General features: G+C 36.7%; 1 protein-coding gene across 7 annotated transcripts in view; it reads left to right on the top strand.

Annotated features, from left to right (window-relative positions):
- The window catches only part of hlk (hulk), a 267521-nt gene that overhangs the window by 206170 nt on the left and 33545 nt on the right, over window positions 1–27806 (top strand). For 3 of the 7 annotated variants that reach the window (XM_076192757.1, XM_076192759.1, XM_076192758.1), the window contains 6 exons: window positions 1293–1358; window positions 10022–10213; window positions 11145–11276; window positions 11949–12131; window positions 21615–21755; window positions 22237–22377. In XM_076192757.1, the coding sequence (XP_076048872.1) occupies window positions 1293–1358; window positions 10022–10213; window positions 11145–11276; window positions 11949–12131; window positions 21615–21755; window positions 22237–22377 (855 nt within the window). Of the gene's footprint in view, window positions 1–1292; window positions 1359–10021; window positions 10214–11144; window positions 11277–11948; window positions 12132–21105; window positions 21250–21614; window positions 21756–22236; window positions 22378–27806 lie in introns of all 7 variants that reach the window. The other 4 variants (XM_076192762.1, XM_076192761.1, XM_076192763.1 and 1 more) reach the window with 2 other exon arrangements.

Genomic DNA, 27806 nt, shown 5'->3' with positions numbered 1-27806 from the left:
CATGTCTGCATTGCTTAGACTGCTATTCACCACCATGTGTATCTAGTCACTACAAACACTTCACTGTACTTTATTTTCATGACCACAGTTTCTGTTCTATACCCATAACACTTATTCTCTATTATCTTATGCTTATTTCACTTATTTACTATATTAAGTATAGTTTGCAAATCAAATCTCTAAAACCATTTTGACAATACTTGTCACTTTGTATGCTTCATATCAATAGTGCTCACCCATGAAGAAAATAAATAGATAAATAAAACATGAGAATGACGTGCACACATGTTCACACTCTACAGTATATTTTTTAGTATTATCACCTAAGGACATTATACTGTATTAAATTTTCTTCTTTCCTTTGCATTAAATTACTCCGAATACTTTGCATATTCAGTCTATTACTTGTTTTAAACAACCTGTGAAAAATCAATGTTGTTCCTATTATACAGCTCATCCATAATTAGAGGTTGAATTATATTCAGTGAATAAACCTATTTATTCTTACCCTCACTGTTTCAATGTATATGGTTGTTTAGTACAAATTAAATATTTAGTCATGTTTTCAGCAAGTGAATATCTTATATATACTTTTAAATATACTTTTATCCAACTTTGACTACATTTCATCCACTTTTTCACATAAGGAGAGCTGACAACTTGCTATTACATCCCTCCTCCTACTGTTACATCCCAGTGACATCAGAGATCACTCTTTTTTCATGAAAGTAGCAGTTGCCGACAAGACTGACGAGTTAAACAACATATAAGGATGGAGCCTTTATTTGTACAAAATTTCATTTATTGGAAAAGCTGTAATACGTGAAACATTGACAAATAAAGGCTCCGTCCTCATATGGTGTTTAACTCATCAGAAATAGTTCTACATTAATACAATACAAACAAGAGAAAAGAAGAGGGCTTGAGAACTGTTGCCAGCTACTCTGGGGCTATGGGTTTCCAGTTAGTGAAACTCACGGCAACAGTTGTTGTTATTATTGTAGATAGTACATAGCAGTAAATCATAATTAATATGAAAAATAAGTAAATATATTTTGTAGAAAATTGTGTTATGCTTAATTTACACGAGTGCAAATATATGTGACTACAGGTGAGTAAATATACAGGTTGTTTTTGTGTGTACTGTATATGTGTGTATATGTATGGGCAAATATGTGCATGTTTGAATGTGCATGTGGACTTGGGTGAATGAATTAGTATGTAAAGGAAGGATAAAAGAAATGATAAGTCTAGGGGGTTTCGATTGATATTCAGTTTCCAATACTCCCCAGGGGATTCAACGACATGTGGTTGTGAGGCCAAGCTGAGCACAAAGAAGAAGAAGAAAAATGAAGGAGGTCCTTTTTTTTTTTCTTATTCAATCCCCCCCTCCCCTCCTTTTCTCTTTCCAGTATTTTGATCTCCTGCTTTTAATGATCCCCTTCTAATTTCCTGTAATTCCAGTCATCATTGATACATTCCACATTTATTGTTCATTACAGTTGTATTATTCTTTTATGGTAGCTTTTCCCTGATTTTCCTTCCTTCCAGTAGTGTTCTGTCATCATTTGAAAGTTTAGTATGACTAATATTCCTGAGAAGTAGTGGCACCTGGAGGTGTCAAACTTTAACTTAGCTTCTGTAGCAAATCCTGCACTGTATTTTTCTACTGTTATCTTTATTACCTAAGTACAGTACATTATATTGTATTGAATTTCCTTTCCTCCTTTGCATTGAATTACTCTGAATATTTTGTATTCAGTCTGCTATCACTTGTTTTAAACAGCCAGTGAAAACTCAATATTGTTCCTATTAAACAACTCATCCATAACTGGAGGGTGAATTGTATTCAGTGATTAAACCTATTTATTCTTTCCCTCATTATTTCAATTCACATGGTTTAGTACAAATAAAATCTTTAGTCATATTTTCAGCAAGCAATTTCACTCAAAAGTAGTAAAAATTTTATGTGAATTTTATACACACTTTGAATATACTTTTATTCTACTGGAATAGATTCAGAGATTTTTATTCTTTTACATGTAACTCCCTGGCTGTTGAATGATTATCTCACTACCCTCAAGAACTGGCTTTGAATTTTCCAATATGAATATTTCCTAATATTGATTTTAGGAACGGTTTTTAATACTGCAATTTAATAGTAAACAACATTTTTTGTTGAATAAGCCCTGTGGTTTGTTGTTTGTTTATATTTATGACTAAATGAATATTGTAGTTAGTTTGTCGAATTGTTGTACCTACTAGTTTTACACAAAAAAAAGGTAGGTAACAGAAAACCAAGGAGTTAAATGCTTGGATGAATTTTTTGTAATATGCATAAGTTCTGACTGAAACAAAGTAAGTTATACATTATGTATGTATATATACAAGGGAGTCTAAAATCATCATCAATTTAGAGTATACACTGGGTGGCGTGTTGCTTCACTTAAAATTGCCAACCCCCACAGCACTCTAAGCAAGCTCCCATGCAGCCACCCTCCCCATTCCAAACAACTCTTAACAGGTTTGATTGACTTGTCCATACCATGAATACCATGGGTGTCTCCATTCGTCTTCTCTATCAAGAGGTCTCTTGTGGAGACAACCTTGTAGGTGGGAACATCAGGGAAACGTACCACATGCCCATATAGTCAGAGGTGATGTTCACAAATCATGCTGGTAACATGCCTAGACTGACTTTCTCAGAACAGTTTCTGGTTTGATGCATAGTCCTTCCAGTGATACCTTATGATTCTACAAAGGCATATGGTTCCAAATCTGTAAAAACACCTCTTCAAGCCAGTATTCATTCTTTATGTCTCACAGCTGTGCTGTATGATAGTGAGCACAAGCAACTTCTAGATTCAGATGTTAGTTCTCCTGCAAAGATATTGACAACAACATGTAATCTAGTTGAGTCCATAACACCATGGGTAAAGCCATTCCTTTGAAGGATTTCCTGATATGACCCATCACTGTTATACACTACATTCCCAAGGTATGTGAAGCATTTAAAGACTTCACTGTCCTCACTATATAGCTGGCAGATTGAATACCATTTGAGGACAAAGTCTTTATTGATTGTACAATGTTTCACTCATTGGAGATGTTTCAAGTATAAGATTAAGATTAGTAACAACTAAGCCAAGCTACCCACTTCCTCCTTAAACAGAAAATACAAAATTGGCCAAATTTTGTCAACATAATCACAAAACAAACACCAATAAAATGTACAAAACACTCAACAGCACTATACTATCCAACAGTAACACAATACACTCTTCACAGCAATAATCACAACAGTTAATTTACCCTCAAAGAGAAAACACACAAACATACTCATGAATAATTTTGCACAGACAAGCCATCTCACCACTCATCCTAATGACCAACACACCATTCAGTATAAGAAAGACTTCCAAATAGACCCAAACTATACATCCTTCATAGACAGCCAGATGAAACATAATCCACAACCTCAAGCACTCATCCATCTATGGCCCTGACAACATGTAACATCCACCTAAAACATGCTGGACCACATGGCATACACACACCAACATTATAAACTACAGCTTTTTGCACAACACTATACCCAACATCTGGAAGGATGGGAAAATGATCACCATCCCAAAATCCAACAAAGGCCCAACAGTTCCAACATCACACTGCCCAATCACACTTCTCTGTACCCCCTCCAAAGTCACAGAATGCCTCATATTACAACTCATCACACCACATACCTCCCTTGCTGAATCACAACACAGTTTTAGACCACTACACTCCACAAACACTCTTTTGATAAACATCACACAAAGAGTTTTAGATAGCATCAATTCAGAATGGCCCCATCACAGAACACATAACGTTAGACATTAGTAAAGCTTTCGATACCATCCACCGTCACAACCTTACAAACAAAATATATAACACAAACATGAACAGTAATATCAAGAGATGGTTAGCCAATTATATGGCAGGTAGAAATGCCAATGTTTCATATAATGGACAATCATCACACACCAGAAACATTAAGAATGAAGTGCCACAGGGCTCAGTTCTATCCCCCACACTCTTTAATCTATACATGCACAATATACCTACACCTGACACCTCAGAAATACAAATTTCTTCCTACACAGACATAACAATTACATGCACCCACTGTAATACAGACATAGCTGCAGAAATACTACAACCATACTTAAACATCTTCAACACCTGGTTCACCACAAATAGACTCAAAGTAGCCCCGACCAAATCTACAGCCACACTTCTCACCAACTGGACAACAGAACACAAATATATACCACACCTCTATATAAACAACACTCATACCACACACACACACCTACAACCTATTAAGGTCAATGAAAGTGACATTTGACTACTTGGATGAAGAAATTATTAAAAAAATATTAGTCACATTTATTAGACCAAAACTGGAATATGCAGCGACACTATGGACACCCAGTACTAAAAAGAATATAAGGAAACTAGAAAGAATACAGAGGGCAACAACAAAGTTGGCACCAGCTCTTTCCAAATTAACATACGAACAAAGATTATTGAAATTGGAACTACCAACACTAGAGCAGAGAAGAAAAAGAGCTGATCTGCTGACTATATTTAGAATCATGAAAGGAATGGAAATCCTTGACAGAAAAGATTTACTAAAAAATGCATTCATTCATTCTGTTGGTTGTCAGGCTGGACGGCCCTTCACCACTTTCACTATGCCTCTCCAGATGGTTCTATCCTCTGCCAATTCTTTCCAGTCCCCTCTTGGTGCCACCCTCTCCATGTCCTTCTTTACCCCATCCATCCATCTGTACCTGGGTCTCCCTACTGGTTGTCGGCCCTCTACTCTTCCTTCCATCACCTTCTTTGGTAGTCTGTCTGCCTCCATTCATACACAGTGTCCAGCCCACCTTGCTCTTCTTCCCCGTATTTCATCCTGAATGTACGGTCGCTGGGTCTGATCTCTAATTTCCCTGTTATGTCTTCGTCTCCATTTCCCTTCTTCTTCATCATATACTGGACCGAGGATTCTTCTCAGAATATTGTTTTAAAAAATTTCCAGTCTCTTCTCCCTTTCTTTTGTCAGTGTCCATGTCTCACATCCGTACAGGAATGACAATGGAGAAACAAGAGGTCATGAAAAGAAACTCAAAAAGGATAACTATAGAAGAGATCAGAAAAAGAATAGCTTCCCACACAAAGTGCTGGATATATGGAATAACTTAGATGAAGAAACAGTGTGTGCAAATACTATTCAAGATTTGAAGAAAAAACTTGATGCTGAATGATACAAAGACGGGTCACCACAAGCATAGCTCCCTTCCCATATAATACAACTATGTAAATACAACTAGGTAAATACTCAAGATTCTTGGCTTAACATACTATACATCCATATCATTCAAACAACACATCACAAACATGAAGACTAAATGTACACCTACACTTAACACACTGAAATCAATTACAGGTACAACATTTGGACACAACAAAGAAACTAATACTACAATATACAAACAATGCATATGCTCTGTTGAGTCAAAGACCTTTTTGTGATCTATAAAAGCCAAGCTCACTCATTCCATTGTATCTTGAACTACTTCTTGATTCTGGTCTACCAACAGCAAGTCTCCTCATGTCTTCTTCTCTTATGCTGTCTCCATCCAGATTAATTTATTCATTCCCCTTCTGTCCAGTTCCACCTCCACACCATCCATCTATCTCAATCTAGGTCTGTCTCCTTCCTCATATCATACCCATCATCACTTGTTTTGGAATTCTATGGTCTTCAATACCCGCCACATGGCCAGCCCATTTTAACTTTGTTTTATGTATAACCCCTGTTATATTTTCTTGTTTATTTATTTCTCTAAGTTCATTATTGTGCCATATTTGCTATCTGCCTTCATCCACATCAAAAACTGATCCATTAAATTGTCTTAATATTGTATTCTCAAAAATGAGGAGTTTGTATTTACCTAGTTGTATTTTGCGGGAAGGGGACCTATGCTCGTGGTGTCCCACCTTTGTATCTCATAGTGTCTAGTTTACTTTTAAACTCATGAATGGTTTTTGCGTATACTATTTCATTATCCAGTTTGTTCCAAGTGTCCACTACTCTATGTCGAAAACTGTTTTTCTTCAGTTCTCTTCTGTAGCTATGTTTTTTTATTTTCTTTCCATGTCCTCTAGTGTTTCTCTTGTCCCAGTATAGTAAGTCCTCTCTATTGAGTATCTTTGTGCCTTTCATGATTCTGTAGATGGTCAGTAGGTCACCTCTCTCTCTTCTTTGCTCCAGCATCGGGAACTCCAGTTTAGCCAATCTCACCTCATATGACAAGTTTGCAAGTGCAGGTGCCATTTTTGTTGCTGCTCTCTGGATTCTTTCTATTTTCTTTATATTCTTTTTGGTACTGGGTGACCACAATGTCGCCACATACTCTAGTTAGGCCTTATCAATGTAACCAATATTTTTTTTATCATGTCTTCATCCAAGTATGCAAATGCCACTTTTATTGATCATAGCAAGTTGTAAGTCTCCCCGACAATTTTGTTCATCTGTTCATCATAGGACAAGTCGTTCGTGATAATTACCCCCAAATCTTTTTCGGATCCTGCCTTCTTTACCTCCTTGGTTCCAATTGTATATTTTCATGATATTCTGTTTTTGCTTTTTCCAAACTCCATTATGCTACACTTCTTAGTATTAAAGTCCACTTCCCATTTCTGACTCCAGTTCCATACCTTATTCAGGTCTTCCTGCAGTGCTTCACAGTCCTTATCAGTTTCTACTTTCCTTAACAGTTTGGCATCATCTGCAAAGAAGCTCATGTAACATTTCACATCCTCGTCCATGTCATTCCCATAAATAGCAAACATTATTGGTGCCAAAACAGATCCTTGCGGCACTCCACTGATCATCTCTTGTTAAACTCTATATCTCACATTCTTAGTTTTGTATTTCTTGGCATATATATATATATATTTTTTAGATAATGACACAAGACTAAAATAACATGTATCAGCAAAGGCAATTCTTGTATTTATTTGTCTCCATCTCCTTTTTATTCATTACTGCTGCTCCTATATATATCTGAAAATCTCAACCTCTTCTATCATATTGTCTTAAAAAAAAAAGACTTCTCCACTTTCCTCTCCTCTCTGTTCATACACATTAATTCTTATTGAAATTTACCTGTAGCCCAACTGTATGTGATGCCTCTTGTAGAGGAATAAATGGTCCATCAATTCATCTTTACTTCCAGCAATTAGTGGAGTCATGGCTCACCATCCAGTGGGCACATTGAACCATGCTCATAGATAGTAGAGTGAGGTCCAATCGCTCTTCCATAATGTGAGTGGACTCCCTAGAATTTAGTAGGGTGACCTCAGGTATCTCTTCATGCAGCATTGTTAGGATATACCTGGCAATTAATGTGGCTCATGGCCAGCTTGGGAGAATAGAGAATATCTCACCAGGTGCCAGCTCACCTGCACAAAGAGGATATATGTTGTGGAGGAGGAGGTTGCCACCAACACAAGTGATTCTGACAACCAAGGCCTCTACCTGTTCACCACAAGGTACCGTGTGCACAGGCTCACTTGGAATGGTGGCCTGGACAAGGATGGTAAGGCCAAGTGACCTTCCATCCTGAAGTGTATGGTATACCCGATACCCAGTAACTCAGACTGGCTAGTGGTGTGGACAGTCCTATAAGAGGGCTACATCAATGTCCCTGGGGGAGGGTGCAGCCATTCCACCTCTGTCCTCCTCTCACTGCTGCTTGTCAATGACATCACTAGCTGGTAGCTGTCATCTGAAGACATGTTGGCCTTGGAGGCGAGTCTTAGTGGAGGCTCATTGTCCACTTTCATTGTCTCCATTGTTGGGGAAGTGGGTCTTGAGCCCAAGCTGTGAAGTTGGGGGAAGGGGGGCATGTCATCTCTGGTGGGGGTACTTAGATAGTCTCCACATTATGAGCACAGGGGAGGAGTATGTACAACTTTTCTTGGAATTGTAGTATACAGGAAAGGAGCAATGCTCATTGGGTCCTGTCTACTATTTTCTATTTTCTAACATACCTAGACTCATATTCATGCACGGTTCCAACTTAATCTATATCTTTGATTTCCAATTATCATATTTAGATTTTAACTCATATATTGTTTGAGCTTGGGCTATATCACCTTCAAAGCTATTCCACATATTTATACATCTATATGGAAAACTGTATTTCTTCACATTCTTTCTTCATATCTTTGGTGCCAGCAGCTGTGGCATTTTTCACTGTGGCCCATGAAAGGATGGGGGTTGCAGGAGGGGTAGCAACTGCTTTCAGGGTGAAGGAGACGTTGGCCTTGGAAGTGTGACATGATCGAAGATAGTGTCTACAACCTTCATCAAAACTCCAGTAGCTGTGGTGTCATTCATCCCGATACACTCAAAGAAGGAAAAATACCAAAGGACTGGAAAAAGGCCAATATTGTATCAGTATATAAAGGAGGAAACAAGGAAGACCCAACAAATTAAAGACCAGTTTCCCTTACTACCACTGTAACCAAAATTGGTAGCACACTGTCCATAACAACATGAGGCAATACAGTTGGACTCTAGTGAAAATTATCCAATAGGAATGACCATGACACTATTGGGTGTACTGTTCATTATTAATTGGGAGGTTGTGGCAGTATAATCTCACCTCCTTGCCAAACAACATCTAGTAAGATGCATTTTTGTGCCACATTATTCTCAGTAGTTGCCCAGTGTTCTAAGCTGTCATTATGATGGCATCACCAATATCTATGATTTTCCCTGATCTGGGGCTAGTCAGTAGTAGGTCCTGTGACTGTTAGTATATACAAGGTGATTTCCATCTCATCTTTCATACAAGACCAGTTTCATATAGGTGAACATAGGTAGATTTTCATCTCATCTCTTGGCTTTGCTCTTTTAGTCATTAAGATACTCAAGCCTTCCTAACAGCATCAAGGTACACACAAAACATATATACACAGAAGCACACACATAGACTACATACATATACCAAGAGCTTTTTCCCCCTGACCAGGGAGGTAGCCAAAGTCAAAAGGCATAAACTCACTCCCACCCATTTCATCCCCACACATTCCACTCCCATTCACCACTACTCCTTCCCTCTTTTCTTGGCTCCTCGTGGATGACAGGTCATCCCTGTATCCCACCCATTGCCCTGGGTCAGAAGTAATGCAGCAAGACACAGCACATCCACAGCAAGGCCATTTCATAGACTAACAGACACTAAATTCATACACAAGGTAGAATGCAACCTTGCATATGTGTATTCACAGAATCAGTATGATGTAACTGATATTGAATGTGTTTTATCAGTATCCATATATTCTTAACTCCAGAATGTTAGCTCATTAATTAATGTATTTCAATCATATCATTGAAAACTTGCTGATGAAAGACTTGCATAATGGAGATCAGGTGTATACATAATGAAAGATATATTGGTCATGTATGCATGAGTTACAGCTAATAATGATATTTGCTACATTGAGTTTTAATTACTGGAAACTCACAGCTCCACAGCAGCTAGCAAAAAAGGAGCTTCCAGTGGTTGTTAGTTTTTTGTGTGTGAAAAGGCACAGAAAATTAGTTGAAGTTCATAAAGAGAAATTTAGGTCTAGCCCAGAGACCAAGTGCCAGTCCCTTGAGGTACCTTCAGGTGGAGATGAAAGTGTTGATAAACTTTTTTAAGCCAAGCATTGATTATTCTCCTTGATGTCTGTCCCTCAGGGCTACTACTTGCAGACACCCATCAATTAATTTAGCAATTTCACTTTCTCTATCATTACCTTCTGTAGTGTTTCATTCATATTATGTAGACAATACATAGGCAATGTTGTAGCACAGCTACAGGGGAAGTTTAAACCATGGCTGCTTGAATATAAACCCACCCTTCTCCAATCAAGATAGTTTACTGGTTTGGTAGGTAATATTCAACTGATTTTACAGATTTAGAAGATCCCGAGATGTGTGTTGATTGCATAAAAGTACTTGAAGAACTGGAGAACATAGATGATGATACTGACCGAATTGGGGTAAAATTTGTCAAAACACAGGATGTTAAAGTAGCAGAACGATATGGTGTAACTCATTTCCCTGCACTGCTATACTTTGAGCGATCTGTACCAACAGTATATGAAGGTATGTATTATTTCTTGTTGCTTTTGTATTTGATGTCATTATTTACCTTCTCACAATCTATATGGCTCCTATATTATTAACTTTGCTTCAGGTTTATGTTCATATCAATAGACAAGTTTCATCTTTCATCTATTAGTTTTAGAAAAACTTATGTAAATTACAGGATTACTGAGTATCCATCCTCTTGTTGCTTCAGGTTTTTGTTTATATTAATAAACAAGTTTCATCTTTCATCTATGACTTTAAGTAAAACTTATGTATAATACAGGATCACTGAATATCTATCCTCTTGTCTTCTTAGTTTTGTTCCTACCACTGCATGGTCTGAAAACCCTCTCCCTACATCCATCAGTACAGACTCATGCAGATTAAACAGTCTCCTGTTTATTCTCTTGTTAACCAAAATGGAATCTAGAAATGATAATACTTGTTGCTTCAAGTTTCACTGGCTGGAAACTCCAAGCCCTACATTAGTCCTTCTCATAGATCTCTGGAAAGAAACAATAAACTGCTGTCTGTGCTGTATTAGTGTGGGACTATTTCTGTCACTGGCTTATAGTAGTAGTAGGAAGGGAGAAGTCACCCGTTGTCAGCACTCCTTGTGAAGTGTTGGAGGAAATAAAAAGCTGATAGAGAGATCTTAGGCCCAGTCCAGAGTGAATGTCAGCCCCTCAGAGCTATATCTCCAGATAGAGTTGAGGATGTTGATGGGTTCTGAAGGTGACCAACAGGGAGATGATCTCTGCTGCTCAACTTTCAGGACCACTACATACAGAGTATTTCTTATACCAGTACCTTCAAAAATAACAAATTACCCCTCAATCTATTAATTTTCTCTAAGCTCATATCTATAACATTTTCATTTAGCCAACTGTGGCATCCATTCCAAATCTATATATCATTCTTTCTATTTGTATATTTGATCTATCAGGTGACCTACTAGCAGAGGAGGATGTGTTACAATGGTTAGTGCTGCAGAAAACAGAGGACCGTATTGAAACCATTAACAGGAATATGCTTGAAGTCATGCTAGAAGACACACAGTATCTTGCAGTATTCTTTTGTAAGTATAACATTTAGAAATAAGTAGCCATTTCATGGTACAAAAGGCTAAATAAATTTCATAAAATTTTCTATGGTTTTATTTTCATTGACATTTGCAGGGGACAGACAAATAGCAAATTTATATTGTTTACCTCATACTACTATCTTTTGCTTTTACAGTCTTTTTTCACAAACTAGATTAGAACGCCATGCAATTTCATAAATCTCTCATACTGAATATTGTGAGAATTACACAACTAGTTGTTTGAACTACTTCTGATATCAATTAATGCACACTATATATATACAACTGCAACATTCTCAATATAACTAAGAATATTGCTGTTACTATTCGAAAACATTACACCATGGTGAGAATTTTCAAGGTATTGACTAGTCAAAGCTTAAGTAATTTCTACCATATCAAGAACTTCACATTTTATACATGCTTGGGCTTCCTAAAACTTATTCTTAATACTGCAGACTTTGAAATACATATGTATTTTTTTTATATTTTCTTCACCTCTCCATTACATTGAATTATCATAGTTCTTACAGTACAGAACCTATAGATGTAGTAGTAATGCTACCATATGCTATGTACATTTCTTCATTTGAACTGCAACTAAATATTAATACACATGAAAAAATCTGAAATCATTCTATTGCTTCCTCTCTATATAAATTTCAGACAAGCCCAACTGCAGAGCATGTGATACTGTTCTTCAGGAGCTTGAAAACATAGATGATGAGTGTGATGTTTATGGAATCCACATGGTCAAAATCCAGGATGCACAGCTGGCCAAGCGTTATGGTATCAAAACTCTTCCAGCCCTGATATATTTCAGGAATGGAAATCCCCTAATATTTGAAGGTATGTATATCAATTAGGTAAAAATTCATCCCTAAGTAGATTTAGATAGAAGGTCATTACTCTGGGAGAACTGGAAGATTTACAAGGAGAGCTAGAAGATTTACAAGGAAAACTGAAGCTCCTAATACTCCAGTTATTACCATTTGTCTATTTACTTATTTATCTATTTATTGCTTGTTTGATTGCTTGATTGACTGGCTGATTGATTGATTTAATTGATTTATTTATTTATCTTCAAAACAAAATATAAAGGGTGTAAAAAAGAGAGCAGATGTAAAGTGGAGAGGAGTATGGCAGAAAAATTTGAAAGCAATAAAAAAAAAAAATTGGAAGGAAATTAAGAAAGGAAAGGGTCAAGAAGAGAAGAAAAGGTAAAAGGTCCAGATGGACAGATATTCACAGAAGAGGTAGTAAGGGGAAGATGGGCAGAGTATTTTAGAGAGCTGTTGGATGTAGAGGAGAATAGGGAAGGATTGGTGGTAGCAGTGGGAGGCACTAAGAAAATAAAGGTGATGGCAGAGGAAAAGGGAACAGAAATAAGAAAAGGTAAAGTGCAAGTAGCTCTGAAAATTGTGAGAGTGGGCAAGGCACCTGGGTTAGATGGGTGTCATGTGGAGTGTCTAAAGAAGGGAGGTACAATAATAGTGAACTGGCTAGTGAAGTTGTTTAATGTGTGTCTAAGGAAAGGTAGAGTGTCAGAGGACTAGAGAAGTGCCTGTATAGTGCTGTTTTACAAAGGAAAAGGAGACAAATATGACTGTAGGAGTTTCAGAGAAGTCAGTTTCTTGAATGTGGCTGGAAGGGCTTATGGGAGGGTTTTATTTGAGAGGCTTAGGAGAGGAACAGAGGTAGTAATTGGTGAGAAGCAATGTGTATTTAGGAAAGGTAAGGGTTCCGTGGATCAGGATTTTGTGGTAAGGCAGATATACGAGAAAGCTTTAGGAAAAGGTAAGGATGTTTTTTTGGGGCCTTTATGGATTTCAAAAAGGCTTAAGACAGGGTAGACAGGGAGGCACTATGAGAGGTTCTAAAACTATATGGGATTGGGGTAAACCTATTTAGAGCAGTCAAGAGTTTTTACGAGAATACTAGAACCTGTGTTAGAATAGGAAATGAAGAGAGTGAGTGGTCTGAGGTAAAGGTAAGATTCCATCAGGGATGTGTCATATCACCATGACTATTCAATGAATACATGGATAGAGTGGTGCAGTAGGTAAAGGCGAGGGTAATGGACAGGGGACTGGAAATGGTTAAAGAAAATGGAGAAATATGGGAGGTAAGCCAGTTGCTGTTTGCTGACAACACTGCTTGTGGCAGGGTCAAAGGGGGATTAAGGGAGTTAGTGACAGAGTTTGGAAAGGTATGTGATAGGAGATAGTTGAAGGTAAATGTGGGTAAAAGCAAGGTGATGAGATTTACAAGGGTAGAAGATGGCAGTGAGTTGAAAGTAAGTCTTAAAGGAGAGAGGCTGGAGGAGGTGGATAGCTTTAGGTATTTGGGGTCAGATGTGGCAGGAAAGGGAAAAGTGGAGGTAGAGGTAAATTGTAGATTGAGAAAACCAAGCAAATGCCTTGGGGTATTAAAAAGTGTTATGAGAAATAGGCATCTGGGAATGGTTCCAAAGAGATTGTATGAAGGGATGGTTGTGCTGACAGCATTGTAAAGGGCAGAGACTTGGAATTTAAGAGAGGAAAAGTTTGAATGAATTTACCTAGTTGTATTGTACGGAAAGGGGAGCTATGCTCGTAGTGACATGTTTTTGTATCTTGCAACATCTAATTTTGTATTAAATTCTTGTATGGTTTTCACACACACTGTTGTTTCATCCAATTTCTTATGGACATCCACCACTCTGTGTGGAAAACTTTTTTTTTTCAGACCTCTTCTATAACTATCCTTTTTGAGTTTCTTTTCAAGTCCCCTTGTTTTTCTTTTATCCCACTTTAATAAGTCTTCCCTGTCAAGGGCTTCTATGCCTTTCATACATACATATACCAAGGCTTTTCCCCCTTACAAGGGAGGTAGCCAAAAAGGAAAAGGCATAAAATCATTCCCACCCATTCCATCCATGAATACACTCCACACCCCTCCACCCTCCCTCTTATCTTAGCACCTCCTGGGTGACGGGTCATCCCTGCACCTTGTCCACTGCCCTGGGTCAGAAGCAGTGTCGCAAGACACAGCACATCCACAGCAAGGCCGCTTCATTAAATCGGCGACCCCACCTCTCTGTCGCCCCATGCATAAAAGGAGAAGATGGGGAGAAATCCCTTCATGCTGTGTCAAATTTTGCTCACACATACTACCTCACCCCCCATCCCCCTGCCCATTCCAACTCATGCATCACAACATCACATCATCCATATACAACCATTCTCCATTCACCCCTGTCTTCTGTCCTCTCCCATCCTTCCTCAACAGACATTCCCCTCTTCCCCAAAGCCCCCTTCACCCCATCCATCCACCTCATCCTAGGATGTCCCCTCATGTTCACTCCCTCCACATCTGCTTTCCATACCTCTTTTACTAGTCTTTCTTCACTCATTCTTTCCATGTGTCCAAACCATCCTAATACTCTTTCATCAACCCTATCTCCCAACTCCCTTTCCACCTGTTCTCCTCCTCACCTCCTCATTTCTCACTCTATCTAGCCTAGTAACCCCATCATACTTCTCAGACACCTCATCTCAAACACATTCAAACTCCTCTCTTCTTCTCTTATGTTCCATGTTTCTGCTCCATATAGTGCTGTTGGCACAATCACTCCTTCATACAGTCTCCTCTTAGCATCCATTCCCAAATGTCTATTCCTCATTACACTTTTTAATCCACCAAGGCATTTACTCGCTTCTCTCAATCTACATTCTACCTTCACTCCTCCTTTTCCTGCCACATTTGCACCCAAGTATCTAAAACTGTCCACTTCCTCCAGTCGCTCTCCCTTAATGCACACTTCCAGTCTACTGCCACTTTTACCCCTTGTACATCTCATCACCTTACTTTTACCCACATTTATCTTCAGCTTTCTTCTATCACACACTCTCCCAAACTCTGTCACCAACTTCCTCAATCCCTCCTCCAAACCTGTCACAAGCGCAGTGTCGTCAGCAAACAACAGCTGGCTCACCTCCCACTTTTCTCCATTTTCTTCAACTATCTCCAATCCCTGACCCACTACCCTTGCATTTACCTCTCGCACTACCCCATCCATGTATAAGTTGAACAGCCAGGGCGACAACGCATCCTTGACGAAGTCCCACCTTTACCTCAAACCACTCACTCTCTCCATTTCTAATCCTGACACAAGCTCTACTACTCTCATAAAAACTCTTGACAGCTCCTAGAAGCTTTCCTCCTATCCCGTATATCCGCAAAACCTCCCACAGTGCCTTTCTGTCTACCCTGTCATAAGCCTTTTCCAGATCCATAAAAGCCCAAAAAACATCCTTCCCCTTTCCTATAGCTTTCTTACATATCTGTCTTACCACAAAAATCTGATCTACACAACCTCTACCCGTCCTAAATCCACACTGTTCCTCACCAATTACTCCCTCTCTTCCTCTCCTAATCCTTCCCAACTACACTTAACAAGCTAAGCCCTCTGAAACTACTACATTCACACTTGTCCCCTTTTCCCTTGTAAAGTGGAACTATACAGGCACTCCTCCAGTCCTCCGGCACTCTACCCTCTCTCCAGCAAACATTAAATAACCTCACCATCCAATCCACCATCACTGTACCTCCTTTTTTACAGACATTCTGCATGGCATCCATCCAGACCAGGTGCCTTACCTGCTTTCATCATCTGCCTTCACTTCATCCTTCCTTATTTCTCCTCCATTTTCCTCACTCATCACTCATTTTCTTAGCATTTCCCACTGCAGCTATCTTTCCCTCCCTATCCTCCTTCACATTTACCAACTCCCTTAAATGCCTAATCATGCCTTTCATGATTCTGTAAATGGCCAATAGATCACCTCTTTCTCTTCTTTGTTCCAGGGTTGGTAGTTCCAGTTTAGACAATCTTTGCTCATATGTCAGTTTTGAAAGTATTGGGGCTATCCTTGTCATTGCTTTTTGGATTCTTTCTATTTTCCTTATATTCTTTTTTGTATTGGGTGTCCATTGTGTTGCAGCATACTCCAATCTTGGTCTTATAAGTGTGACTCATATTTTTTTACCATTACCTCATCCAAGTAATTAAAAGCCACTTTTATTGATCTTAGTAAATTGTAGGTTTCTCTATTTTGTTTATATGCTTGTCTGAGGACATGTCTTTGGTGATAATTACTCCTATGTCCTTTTCAGAACTAACTTTTTTTACTTCCTTTGCACCAATCTTATATTATCCTGATATTCTTTTTTTTCCAAATCCCATTATAGTACATTTCTTAATGTTGAAGTCCACTTACCACTTTTGACTCCATTCCCAGACTTTGTCCAGGTCTCTCTGTAGTGATTCACAGTTTTTTTCTGTACTTACTTTCTTTAGTAGTTTTGCATCGTCTGCAAAGAAGTTCATGTAACATTCTACACCTTCATCCATGTCATTTACATATATAGCAAACATTATCAGAGCCAATACTGAACCCTGTGGGACTCCACTTATCATTTCTTCCCAAGTAGAGTTTATCTCTGAACACTACTCTCATTTTTCTCCCATGCAAGAAATCTTCCATCCATTTCAGTAATTTTCCGTGTATACCTCCTCTTTCAAGTTTTCTCAATAGTTCTTTGTGCAGTACTTTATTAAATGCCTTTTGTAAGTCCAGGAAAGCACAGTCCACCCATCCACCCCTTTCATGCATTATATCTATTAACCTTGAATAAAAACAAATCAAGTTTGTGGCACATGATCTTCCCTGTCTAAAACCAAATTGTTTCGGATTCAGTATATTGTTTTCTTCCAGATGTTTAGTCCATCTACTTTTGATGACTTTTTCACAATTTTTAGCTATTGTACTTGTAAGGGAGACCGGTCTATAGTTTGCTGGGTCTTCCTTGTCTCCCCTTAATATATTGGCACGATATTGGTATTTTTCCAATCTTGTAGTACCTTTCCTTCTTTGAGTGAACAATCTATTATCTTATATATTTTGTCTGTTAGTTCATCTATACATTCTTTTAGTACCCAGTTTGCAATTCCGTCCAGACCATGTGATTTTCTGACATCAAGGTTCATTATTTGGTTCCTTATTTCTTTCTGTTTCACAATTATTTCTTTCATTGGGAAAGTCTTCTTTGTTTCCTCCTTTATATATTGGTGTGATGGTGGCCATTTTCCAGTCTTCTGTTATTTTTCCTTAAGCAATCATCTTATCATATCATATATTTTGCCTACCAGTTCTTCTTTGCACTCCTTTAGTATTCAGTTTGCAATTCCATCTGGGCCATGCAATTTCTTGACATCAAGGCTTGTTATTTAGTCCATTATTTCAGCTCGTGTTGCTATTATTTCGCCCATAGGGAAGGATCTCACTTCTTGCCCTTCATCCCAGTGCCATATTTTTTCTCTTGTGAAAACTGACTTGAAATATTTACTCATGACCTCAGCCATTTCTATATCTTCTGTGTATTTCATGTTCCCTTGGCATAGTTTCTCTATTTTTTGCTTGTTTTTCAATTTGCCATTCACATATCTATAGAATATCTTTGGTTGATCCTTATATTTTTCTATTATGTCTTTTTCATAATTTTTTCCTTTGTATTTTTATATATTCATTCCTTTTATTGATATATATTTGCCACTGTCTAGGATTTTTTTCTTTTTTACATCTTTTCCAAGCTTTATTTTTTTCCTTGCTACAACTTCTATTAAACCAGCACTTAATATATTCCATTTCATGTTTTTATCTTGGTAATATTTATTAAAGATTTATTATTTATTATTTTATTATATTTATTATATATATTTATTATAGTTTATAGATTATTAAATATTATAGATTATTACATATTCATTATAGATTATTATATATTAATTATAGATTTCCATCAGAAACTTCCATTTTTCTTCCACTCACGTCTCTTCATTGTAGAATTTTTCCCAACTCATTTCTTGAAAAAAATGTCTTAAGTTTCATAAAGTCCATTTTACTAATAGACTAGTCTCTCTTTTCTGTATTTCTCATTTCTCCATATATATTTCCTCCTTTAGTTCTAGCTTAAGTAATATGTGGTCACTCTTCCCAATTGGTGTCCTGTATTCAACTTCATCCACAGTTTCAGGTTCTGATGTAAAGAATAAATCAAGTCTCAATGGTTCTTCATTGTATATTCCATAGTCATGTCAAGTAATACATTTTCCAACAATTCCTCTCCACCTTTCACTGTCATCTCCTCCCAACAGATTTCTTTGTACTTAAAATCTCCCACAAGTACCACATTTCCTCCATCTTTCAGCACCCCATTTAATGAAATCCTTGCATCTTCTAACAATTTAGAGTAATCTCTTTCTCCAAGAACCCTTTTTCAAGGGCACATAAATCACCACAAGCACTCTCTTTTTTCATGTCATTATCTTCAACTCTTATCGTGATCATTTCCACAATGTTCCCTCCATTTGTAACCTTTGTCACATTTAAAATTTTCTTAGCCAAGAACATGACTCCACCCTGTTTTTCCTTTCTATTTCTAAGCCAGTGATTATATAATCCATTTCCAATAGTGTTAGGAGATAGTGGACCCCTTAATTTTGTCTCTACAGTTGGTATTACGACTGGCTTTCCTTCAGACAAGTAATCATTAAGCTCATTTAATCCTGAAATTAATATATTTATATTAGTATAAGCCATTTTTAATTTTCTGCATTCTTCATCTCATTCTTTATTTCTTTAATTTTTTTTTCTTGAAGATGCAATTTTCTCAATCTCGTGTCTAACATTCTCCAATAGAACTTTTTTTTTTTTTTTAACTTAATGTCTTCTCTCTCCTCAAGGTTCATATCTCTTTTTATCCATACATCTTTATAGTGCTCAGTATTTATTAAATTTCCTGTTTTTGTCAATATCTCTTCCACTGCCCTTTGTGATCTTAATTTTGATCTTTAGGGGGTCGATTTCCCACTACATTCCCATTCTGTGCACTTCCTTTATTTCCTTTTCTAATTCTTACCCTTTTATTTTGTACTACTCTCAAAACATCACCACGAGCTTTCCCCCTTCCCTACTAATACAACAAGGTACTCCCTCATTGAGATCCACGAAAATTGCACTTCTTTTCCGGAGTTCCAATCTTTGCCGTGTATCCAACGTAAATATGTGTGTGTGTGTGTGTGCATATACCTATGTGCATTAATTTGATAACTGTTGTTTTGTATTTCACTCACTGGAAAACCACAGCTCCACAACAGCTGGTGACGGTTCTCAGGACCTTCCACAAATCTCTCTGGGGAGACACTTTAAACTGTTGTCTGTATTATATTAGTATGGGACCAGCTGAAAGTAGCAGGAGGAGAACAGTTGCTGATTGCCAACTTCAGATGGAGTTGAAGGGTGGATGGGTTTTAAATGTGTGCAATTCCATTGTCTTCTTTTACAGGACCACCACAATCAGGTAGGTACATGTCAGTGGTCCCTATACATCTAATTTGGATGTACAACTAATAATAAGGCAATAGATCAGACCATTTCCTGCAAAGAACCTAGTGATCCCAGCTTGAAGTATAAATAAGATCACCACAGACCCTGCATACCAGATCGCACAGAAGATGGAACCAGAAAGTTCTGAAAAATTGGCAACAATCAGAGAACTAGTGAGAAACGTCATCTCTGAAGATAAAAAGATTGTGCATTGTATTGAAGCTATCTAAAACTATCCACTTCCTCCTGTCTCTCTCCCTTAATACTGACTTCTAGTCTGCTGCTAATCTCTCCCCTTGTACATCTCATCACCTTACATTTACCCACATTTATCTTCAGCTTCCTTCTTTTGCACACATTCCCGAACTCTCTCACTACCTTCTTGAATCCCTCTTCTGATCCTGCTACAAGCACAGTGTCATCAGCAAACAACTGACTTATCTCCCACTTTTCCCCATTTTCTTTAACCATCTCCAATCCCTGACCCACTATATATATATATATATATATATATATATATAATATATATATATATATATATATATATATATATATATATATATATATATATAGCATATATATGTATATGTACAGCATATATATATATATATATATATAGTATATATATATATACAGCATATATATATACAGCATATATATATATATATATATATATATATATATATATATATATATATATATATATATATATATATATATATATATATATATATATATATATATATGCACACATGCACATGTGGAAACAATAGGGCAATGAAGTTTTCAGCCTAAAGTAGTTATGTAGAACCAGACATTTGTACCCCTCAGGCCATCTCTACTGGCACAAGGGGAAAGGTATGATTCTGAATACAACTCCATACTGTAGCTTCAAATTTTCATAGTAATTTCATTTCAATAATTGTCAATCCTTCCATGTATGTATATATATATATATATATATATATATATATATATATATATATATATATATATATATATATATATATATATATATATATATATATATATATATATACATATATATATATATATATATATATATATATATATATAAATATATGTATATGTATGTATATATTATATATATGTATATATACATATATTTATATACTCATATGTACATATGTGTTTTAAGATATATGTGTTAGTTTGTGGAATAGTACATAAGTACATGAATTATGCTTACAAAAAATGCTGTTTATCCTTAAGATTTTATAAACAGAATTTGTTGTGTACATTCTCTCCTTAATGTATTTTTTGCTGATAATCTTCTTGAAATAGATCTTCATTATATTCTACCTTCTGATTCCAGTTCATATATTTAAGATCTTTGGAGGCAATACATCTCATCTGATTTACTTCTGATACAGGTGACCTTCGCATCGAGTCAAGTGTCTATGAATGGCTGATAGATGATGACAACAGGGAATTGCTGGGTGCCATTGAAGAGGTTAACATGGCTATGTTCGACCGTATTCTTGACTATAATCCATTTGTAGCAGCTATATTTCTGAGTAAGGCTGTCTGCCCATTTTTTGTTTTCCTAAACTGAACCTGTACCAACACCCCACCACCAACCCTGCCTCTGTTTTCTTTGAGTTATTCTTTTCTCTCTAAAGCAGTCCGTGGGCGTTTCCTTGCATACTACAGATTTATGCTTGAAGCCATTGGAATTTTTTATACTGATTATGTTGTTTTGCATGGTATGACCAGCACTGATGGCGGGAGAGGAAGACAAGGTTGCCAAATGCATTCTTCTGTTCTTGGTTCCCCCCTTTAACTTAGCCAGCTTTCTACCGACAAAAGGCACTATCTGGTGTAGGGTTAGAAATCAAGCTGCATGTTGCCCCTGACAACCCTTTTCCATTTTCTCATTCAGGTGAGATAAAGAGTGGGAATTATATTTACGAATGGTTGAGTGACGAGGAGAATCGGGAATTGGTAGATGAAATCGAAAACATTAATACGGCAATGTTGGACCAACTACTGTCTGAATCAACATACCTGGCTGTGTTATTTTGTGAGTACCATCCAACAAAGACATTGCACTACCCCAAATTTTAGCAGCCATTTATGTTTTATTTGCTCTTATTATCTTATTCATTGGTTTCCAGCTTTAGGTTATTTCAGTTTCATCTCACTTTAAAGTTAACATTTTTATTCTTTCACTGGTGACTAGGTCATTGAAAGGTAAGGTGAACCTCAGAGCTGATCCCTGAGGCTGTACTTCCGCTCCCCTACTCATCATATTTCCAATTAATAACATTTTTTATTCCTTTTTTTTAAGTAACCTTTGAACCCTTATCCATTCTATTAACATTTAAAACAACTATCCCAGCACGTGATTAAATACCACACAGCCATTCCTCAAATCCTATTGAAGCTTGCAAGGGGACTTTGCTGCCGATTTACCATCCCTTAGACTCAGGCCTGGAAACCTGGGCTGGTAAAGTGTATGGAGTTTAAGTTTGCCTATTTGATTTTTATTTTGCTTTGGATAGGCGATATGCAGAACGAGGGTAGTGTCCTGGAATGGCTCACTGATGATGATAACCGTGAGCTGTATGGAGAGATTGAAGATGTAAATGTTAGAATGTTATTACGCCTGATGGAGGAGAGTCCCTTCATTGCTGTCCTTTTTTGTAAGTAGTATTTTACCACTCCCCTTATCATGATACAGCTATACTCTTTTAGCATATACAGCACACATACAAGCCAGTGATCAGAGTACCCAAAATCCACTCTTGTTTCAATGAGGTGGTGGTGTAAACCCACAAACTCACAACAAAACTATAATCACAAGAAAATTGAGTATGTCATATGTACTCAATTGTTGGTGTATGCCAGCATGGTTGACCACATAATCATTGATTGCATGATCTACACACAGTGTCTAAAGGGTTCAAAACACTTGAAATAAATATTGGAAACAAAATGAGAGAATATGGAAAATGTTCTCAGTCTCATGACACTCAGCTAGGTAAATGTAATTTGAATGGAGCTGTATGAAAAAAAATCTCAATACAAAAATGCAAATTACTAGAAATATGTTCCAGTAAATTCTTCTGCCAATGACATACTTGATAAAAATGAAGCTGTTACAAAGATTGGTAAGTGAAAGCATATCAACAAGATTATTTGGGAGATGTATAATCTGTTGATGGCTATGAAAAAGGTATTTCACCACATGGATGGAGAGATAATGAAATCAATTAGTCAATCCATTGCTCTATGTCTTTCTTGTACAAGACCCACAGCATTCAGGTAACCAGCAATAGACATTGGTTTGGCACACAAGTCACTCAAGAAAGAGTTAATGTGTTAATGCCTGGATAGGGTGAGAGTGAGGTAGTGAGGATGAGATATTTTGTGTATCTGTATGGTGATCACATCTGGGGCAAATTGAGTCTGTTCTCTGGTCTATTCTGTGTTAGTACTGTTTCAGTGCTGGGTAATGGCCTGGATGCAATTGTGCCAGTGTAGTTCTTGCTTGATGGGGGAGGGATTTCTCTGTTGGACTAATGTCAAGGGAAGTCATGTGGAGTATGAACCCTTAGGGTCAGTCTTCAAGTGCTTGTTTTATGATCTGGGTCTCTATGTGTTATGGATGTGTTGCAGTTCACATTGTTTGCTGTAGATGTTTGAGTATTCTCATTATTTTTCAGGCCCTAACATATTTTTTTACTTTCTCGTAGATGGACAACAAAATCAGGTTCTCTGATTTTTTTTTCCTTCTTTTTTTTTCTGTCCATGCAGTGAAAAGCTTTTCTTATATTCATGAGCAAATTATGCCTTGCCATAAATCTTGATCATGTGTTTAATAAGTGATAAATTAATTATGATCAATGTACCAAGGTCCTTCTCCTTCACTTTCATAATTTTATCACTTCCCATTGATAAATCATTGATGGTTTTACTGTATTTTTGCTATTTTCCAACATCTTATACTTCTTAGTATTTGAATTTATTTTCCACATTTGGCTCCAGTTGAAAATTCCACCTAGATCTATTTCTAACAATTTGAGTTCTATTCTTCTTATGATCTTTGTATTATCTGCAAATAAACTAGTGCAGTTTGCTCCTTTTATCATGTCATTTACATAAATCAAGAACATCACAGGTGTTAGTACATCCTATCCTTTACTGCTGTACTAATATATATATATACACACACACACACACACACTTTCAACGAACGGACGGCTTGACGAACGCTCTGAAGAAAACTGCAGTCTGTGGATCCCAACGCAAAGAGAAGTGCCTGGTGTTTTTGCAGGGTGGGGGGGAAATTGCTCGTGGAGTAGTGGGAAAGTAGGGAAAGAGGAAAAGGGGAGGGATTACTGAGGGAAATGGAAGGAAATGAGGAGGGAGTAGACTTGGCCCAGCCAGACAAGCGGAAGGTAAACAAACGACTGAGTGAGGATGACATGTCTAATAAAAATGTAAAGATTAGAAGTATAGAGAGGAGCAATACAGAAGAAAGTGACGAGAATATGTTCCAGGGATTTAAAGAGGGTGGGGGGGACACAACCCCCCCCCCCCCGACTGATAAGACTAGAGGAGAGAGTTGATAAGGTGATCGAGGACTTGGAGCGTAAGTTAGGTAACGTAGACTCCATTTTCCAGAGAATTGAAAGGTTGGAACAACTAGAGAAGGCTAACAGAAACTTAACTGAAGAAATAGAGGACCTAAAAAGACAGTTAGGAAATGTAAAGGAGGAGAATGAGAAATTGAAGAAGAATAGTAATGAAAACAGAGAGAAAATAGCTACAGAAGCTAAAAATTGGAGAATAACTCAAGAAGGGAATAAGGTTTCATTCACTGACATAGTCAAACAGCAATTGAAAGAACATAATGAAGACTCAGTTATTAAAGTGATGAGACAGAAGGAGAATATAGTAAGAGAATTAGCTGACAAAAAGAAATGTATAATTATATTAGGAATGGAAGAGAAACATAACCCAGATAGAACCGCAAGAATCAAGGAGGAAAATGAAAGAGTAAGCAGTTTATTGAAATTAGTCCAGGAAGATGAACCAGAAATTATAAAGGAAATTGAGGAAAAATTCAGACTCGGAAAATATAGTACAGATAAGACCAGACCAATTAAGATTAAATTCAGGTCACAAACAACGGCAGAGAAAATTCTATCCAAGACAGGGAAACTAGCAACAAATGATCAATATAAAAAGGTATGGATAAAAAGAGAAATGAATAAGGAGGAAAGAGAGGCAGAAAAGCAGAAAAGAATTGAAGCTAAGGCAAAAAACGAGGAAAGAACGGAGTCAGAGAAAGAGAGATTCTATTGGAGAGTAGTGAACATGAAAATAAAGCAGTTCGACATACTAAAGAAAAACATAAGGGAAACAGAGAATACAATGGAAGTGGCAGAAAACTAAGAGTGTCTTACACAAATATAGATGGATTGATAACAGGATTGAATGAACTGAATGATTATTTGAAAGAAAAAGAACCGGACATAATGGGAATTGTAGAAACAAAATTAAAAGGCCCACTACCACCCAACAGTGTAGGACATGATATATACAATTATTGGATTAGAAACAGAGAGAAAAAACAAGGGGGTGGAGTTATGTTCCTGACTAAGAAGGATATAAACGTGAAAGGTGTCATATATGGAAAGAATACAGTAGAGATGATTATGATAGAAGTGGAAGACCGAGATAAGAAGAGCAGAAAATTTGTGATCAATTATGTGCCTCCGAAAACAGCCTCATGGGAGGAGAGTGAACATAAAAGTATGTTAGAGGACACAAAGATAGCATTAACTAAAATAATGGAAGACGGAGGAAGAATAGTTATGATGGGCGACTTTAATTGCAAAGAAATCTGCTGGGAAGAAATGACAGTAAAGAGTGGTGATGACTCATGGGGAAATGCTCTACTTGAGATGATTACTGACCATTCAATGACACAATGGATACAAGAGAACACTAGGTATAGAAATGAAGAAGAACCATCGAGGCTAGACTTAATAATTACATCTGAACCTAGAATAGTGGACAAGATTGAATATAAAACACCAATAGGTAAAAGTGACCACATATTGATTGAACTGGAACTTAATGAAGAAAAATATATGAAAAGAAATGAACAATATAGAAAAGGAAGAATGATGTATGAAAAAACAAACTTTGATAAAATAAGAGAATTCTTCCAACAAGAAAACTGGGAAGAAATATACAAAGAAGAAACAACAGTGGAAGAGAAATGGAATATTTTGACAAAAATTTACAAAAAAGGAGTGGAAAAGTATGTCCCAAGACAAAAACAAGAAAAAGAATATGTAAAATGCTGGTACAACAAAAGTTGTAGGGAGTTAAAGGACAAAAGAGACAAAGCCTGGAACAGATGGAAAAAAGACAGAAGACCTGAAAAATGGAAAATATATACTGGTTATAGAAATGAATATGTACAAAAGTGCAGAGAGGAAAAAAGAAAATATGAAAAAGATGTTATAGAAAAGTGTAAAGATCAACCAAAACTATTCTACAGATTTGTAAACAATAAACTGAAAAACAAACAAGACTTAGAGAAATTAAGACAAGGAGGAGTTGAATACACTGAGGAAATGGAAATGGCAGAAATTATGAACAAACATTTTAAATCAGTGTTTACAAGGGAAAATATACAACCTGAAGAGATTGAGTGGAAGGAAAAAGTCCCCCCTATGGAAGAAATAGAAGTAACAAAGAATGAAATATTGACACACTTGGGTAATTTTGATGTCAGAAAATCGCATGGGCCAGATGAAATAGCAAACTGGATTCTGAAAGAATGCAGGAATGAACTGGCAGACAAAATACATAGCATAATAAGCAGTTCCTTAAAAGAAGGAAAAGTTCCAGAAGATTGGAAAAAAGCAAATATAGTACCTATATATAAAGGAGGAAATAAAGAAGAACCTACCAACTATAGACCAGTCTCTCTAACAAGTACAATAGCAAAAATATGTGAAAGAATTATCAAAAGTAGATGGGTAAAATACTTGGAAAAAAACAACGTACTAAATCCAAGGCAATTTGGATTCAGACAAGGACGATCATGCGTCACCAATTTAATATGTTTCTATTCAAGGCTAATAGATATAATACAAGAAAGAGATGGATGGGCTGATTGTGCATTTCTAGACCTAAAAAAAGCTTTTGACAAAGTACCACATAAGAAGTTGCTTAAGAAATTAGAATATGAAGGAGGAATACAAGGTAAATTGCTAAATTGGATGGAAGACTTTTTGCAAGAAAGAAAAATGAGAGTAGTGATAAGAGATCAGCACTCAAAATGGAATGAAGTAATAAGCGGTGTCCCGCAGGGAACAGTTCTGGCCCCAATAATGTTTGCTATATATATTAATGATATGGATGAAGGAATTGAAAGCTATATGAGCTTCTTTGCAGATGATGCAAAATTACTGAAAAGAGTGAAAACTGAAGAAGATTGTGAATCACTACAGAGAGATCTAAATAAAGTACAAGAATGGAGTAGGAAGTGGGAGATGGAGTTCAATACAAAAAAGTGTAGTATAATGGAATTTGGAAAAAGCAAAAACAGAATAACAGGATCATATAATTTGGGAGAAGAAGGAATAAAAAAAGTAGAAAATGAGAAGGACCTGGGAGTCATTGTTATGAATAATATGTCACCTGAGAAACATATAAATAAGATTTTTGGAGAAACTTATAATTTAATAAGAACAATCAAAGTGGCATTTACATACCTGGATGAAGAAATGGTGAGGAAAATCCTAATCACCCTGATAAGACCAAGATTGGAATATGCAGCAACGATATGGTCACCAAGTACAAAAAAATGTATAAAAAAACTTGAAAGAATACAAAGAGCAATTACAAAACTGGCACCAACACTCTCAAAACTATCATATGAAGAGAGACTACAAAAACTTAAACTACAGACACTAGAGCAAAGAAGAGAGAGAGATTTGATAGCTATTTACAGAATCATGAAAGGCATAGAAATTACTAATAGAGAGAATCTGATAAAATGGGATGACAGAAATACAAGAGGACACGGAAAGAAAATAAAAAAAGA

Source organism: Oratosquilla oratoria, chromosome 11 (genome assembly GCF_046742065.1).
Source record: "Oratosquilla oratoria isolate Oo_2021 chromosome 11, ASM4674206v1, whole genome shotgun sequence".
NCBI classification, from domain to species: Eukaryota; Metazoa; Arthropoda; class Malacostraca; order Stomatopoda; family Squillidae; genus Oratosquilla; species Oratosquilla oratoria.
The sequence above is the reverse complement of the archived record's forward strand: the minus strand, read 5'-3'. Positions and strand labels throughout refer to the sequence as shown.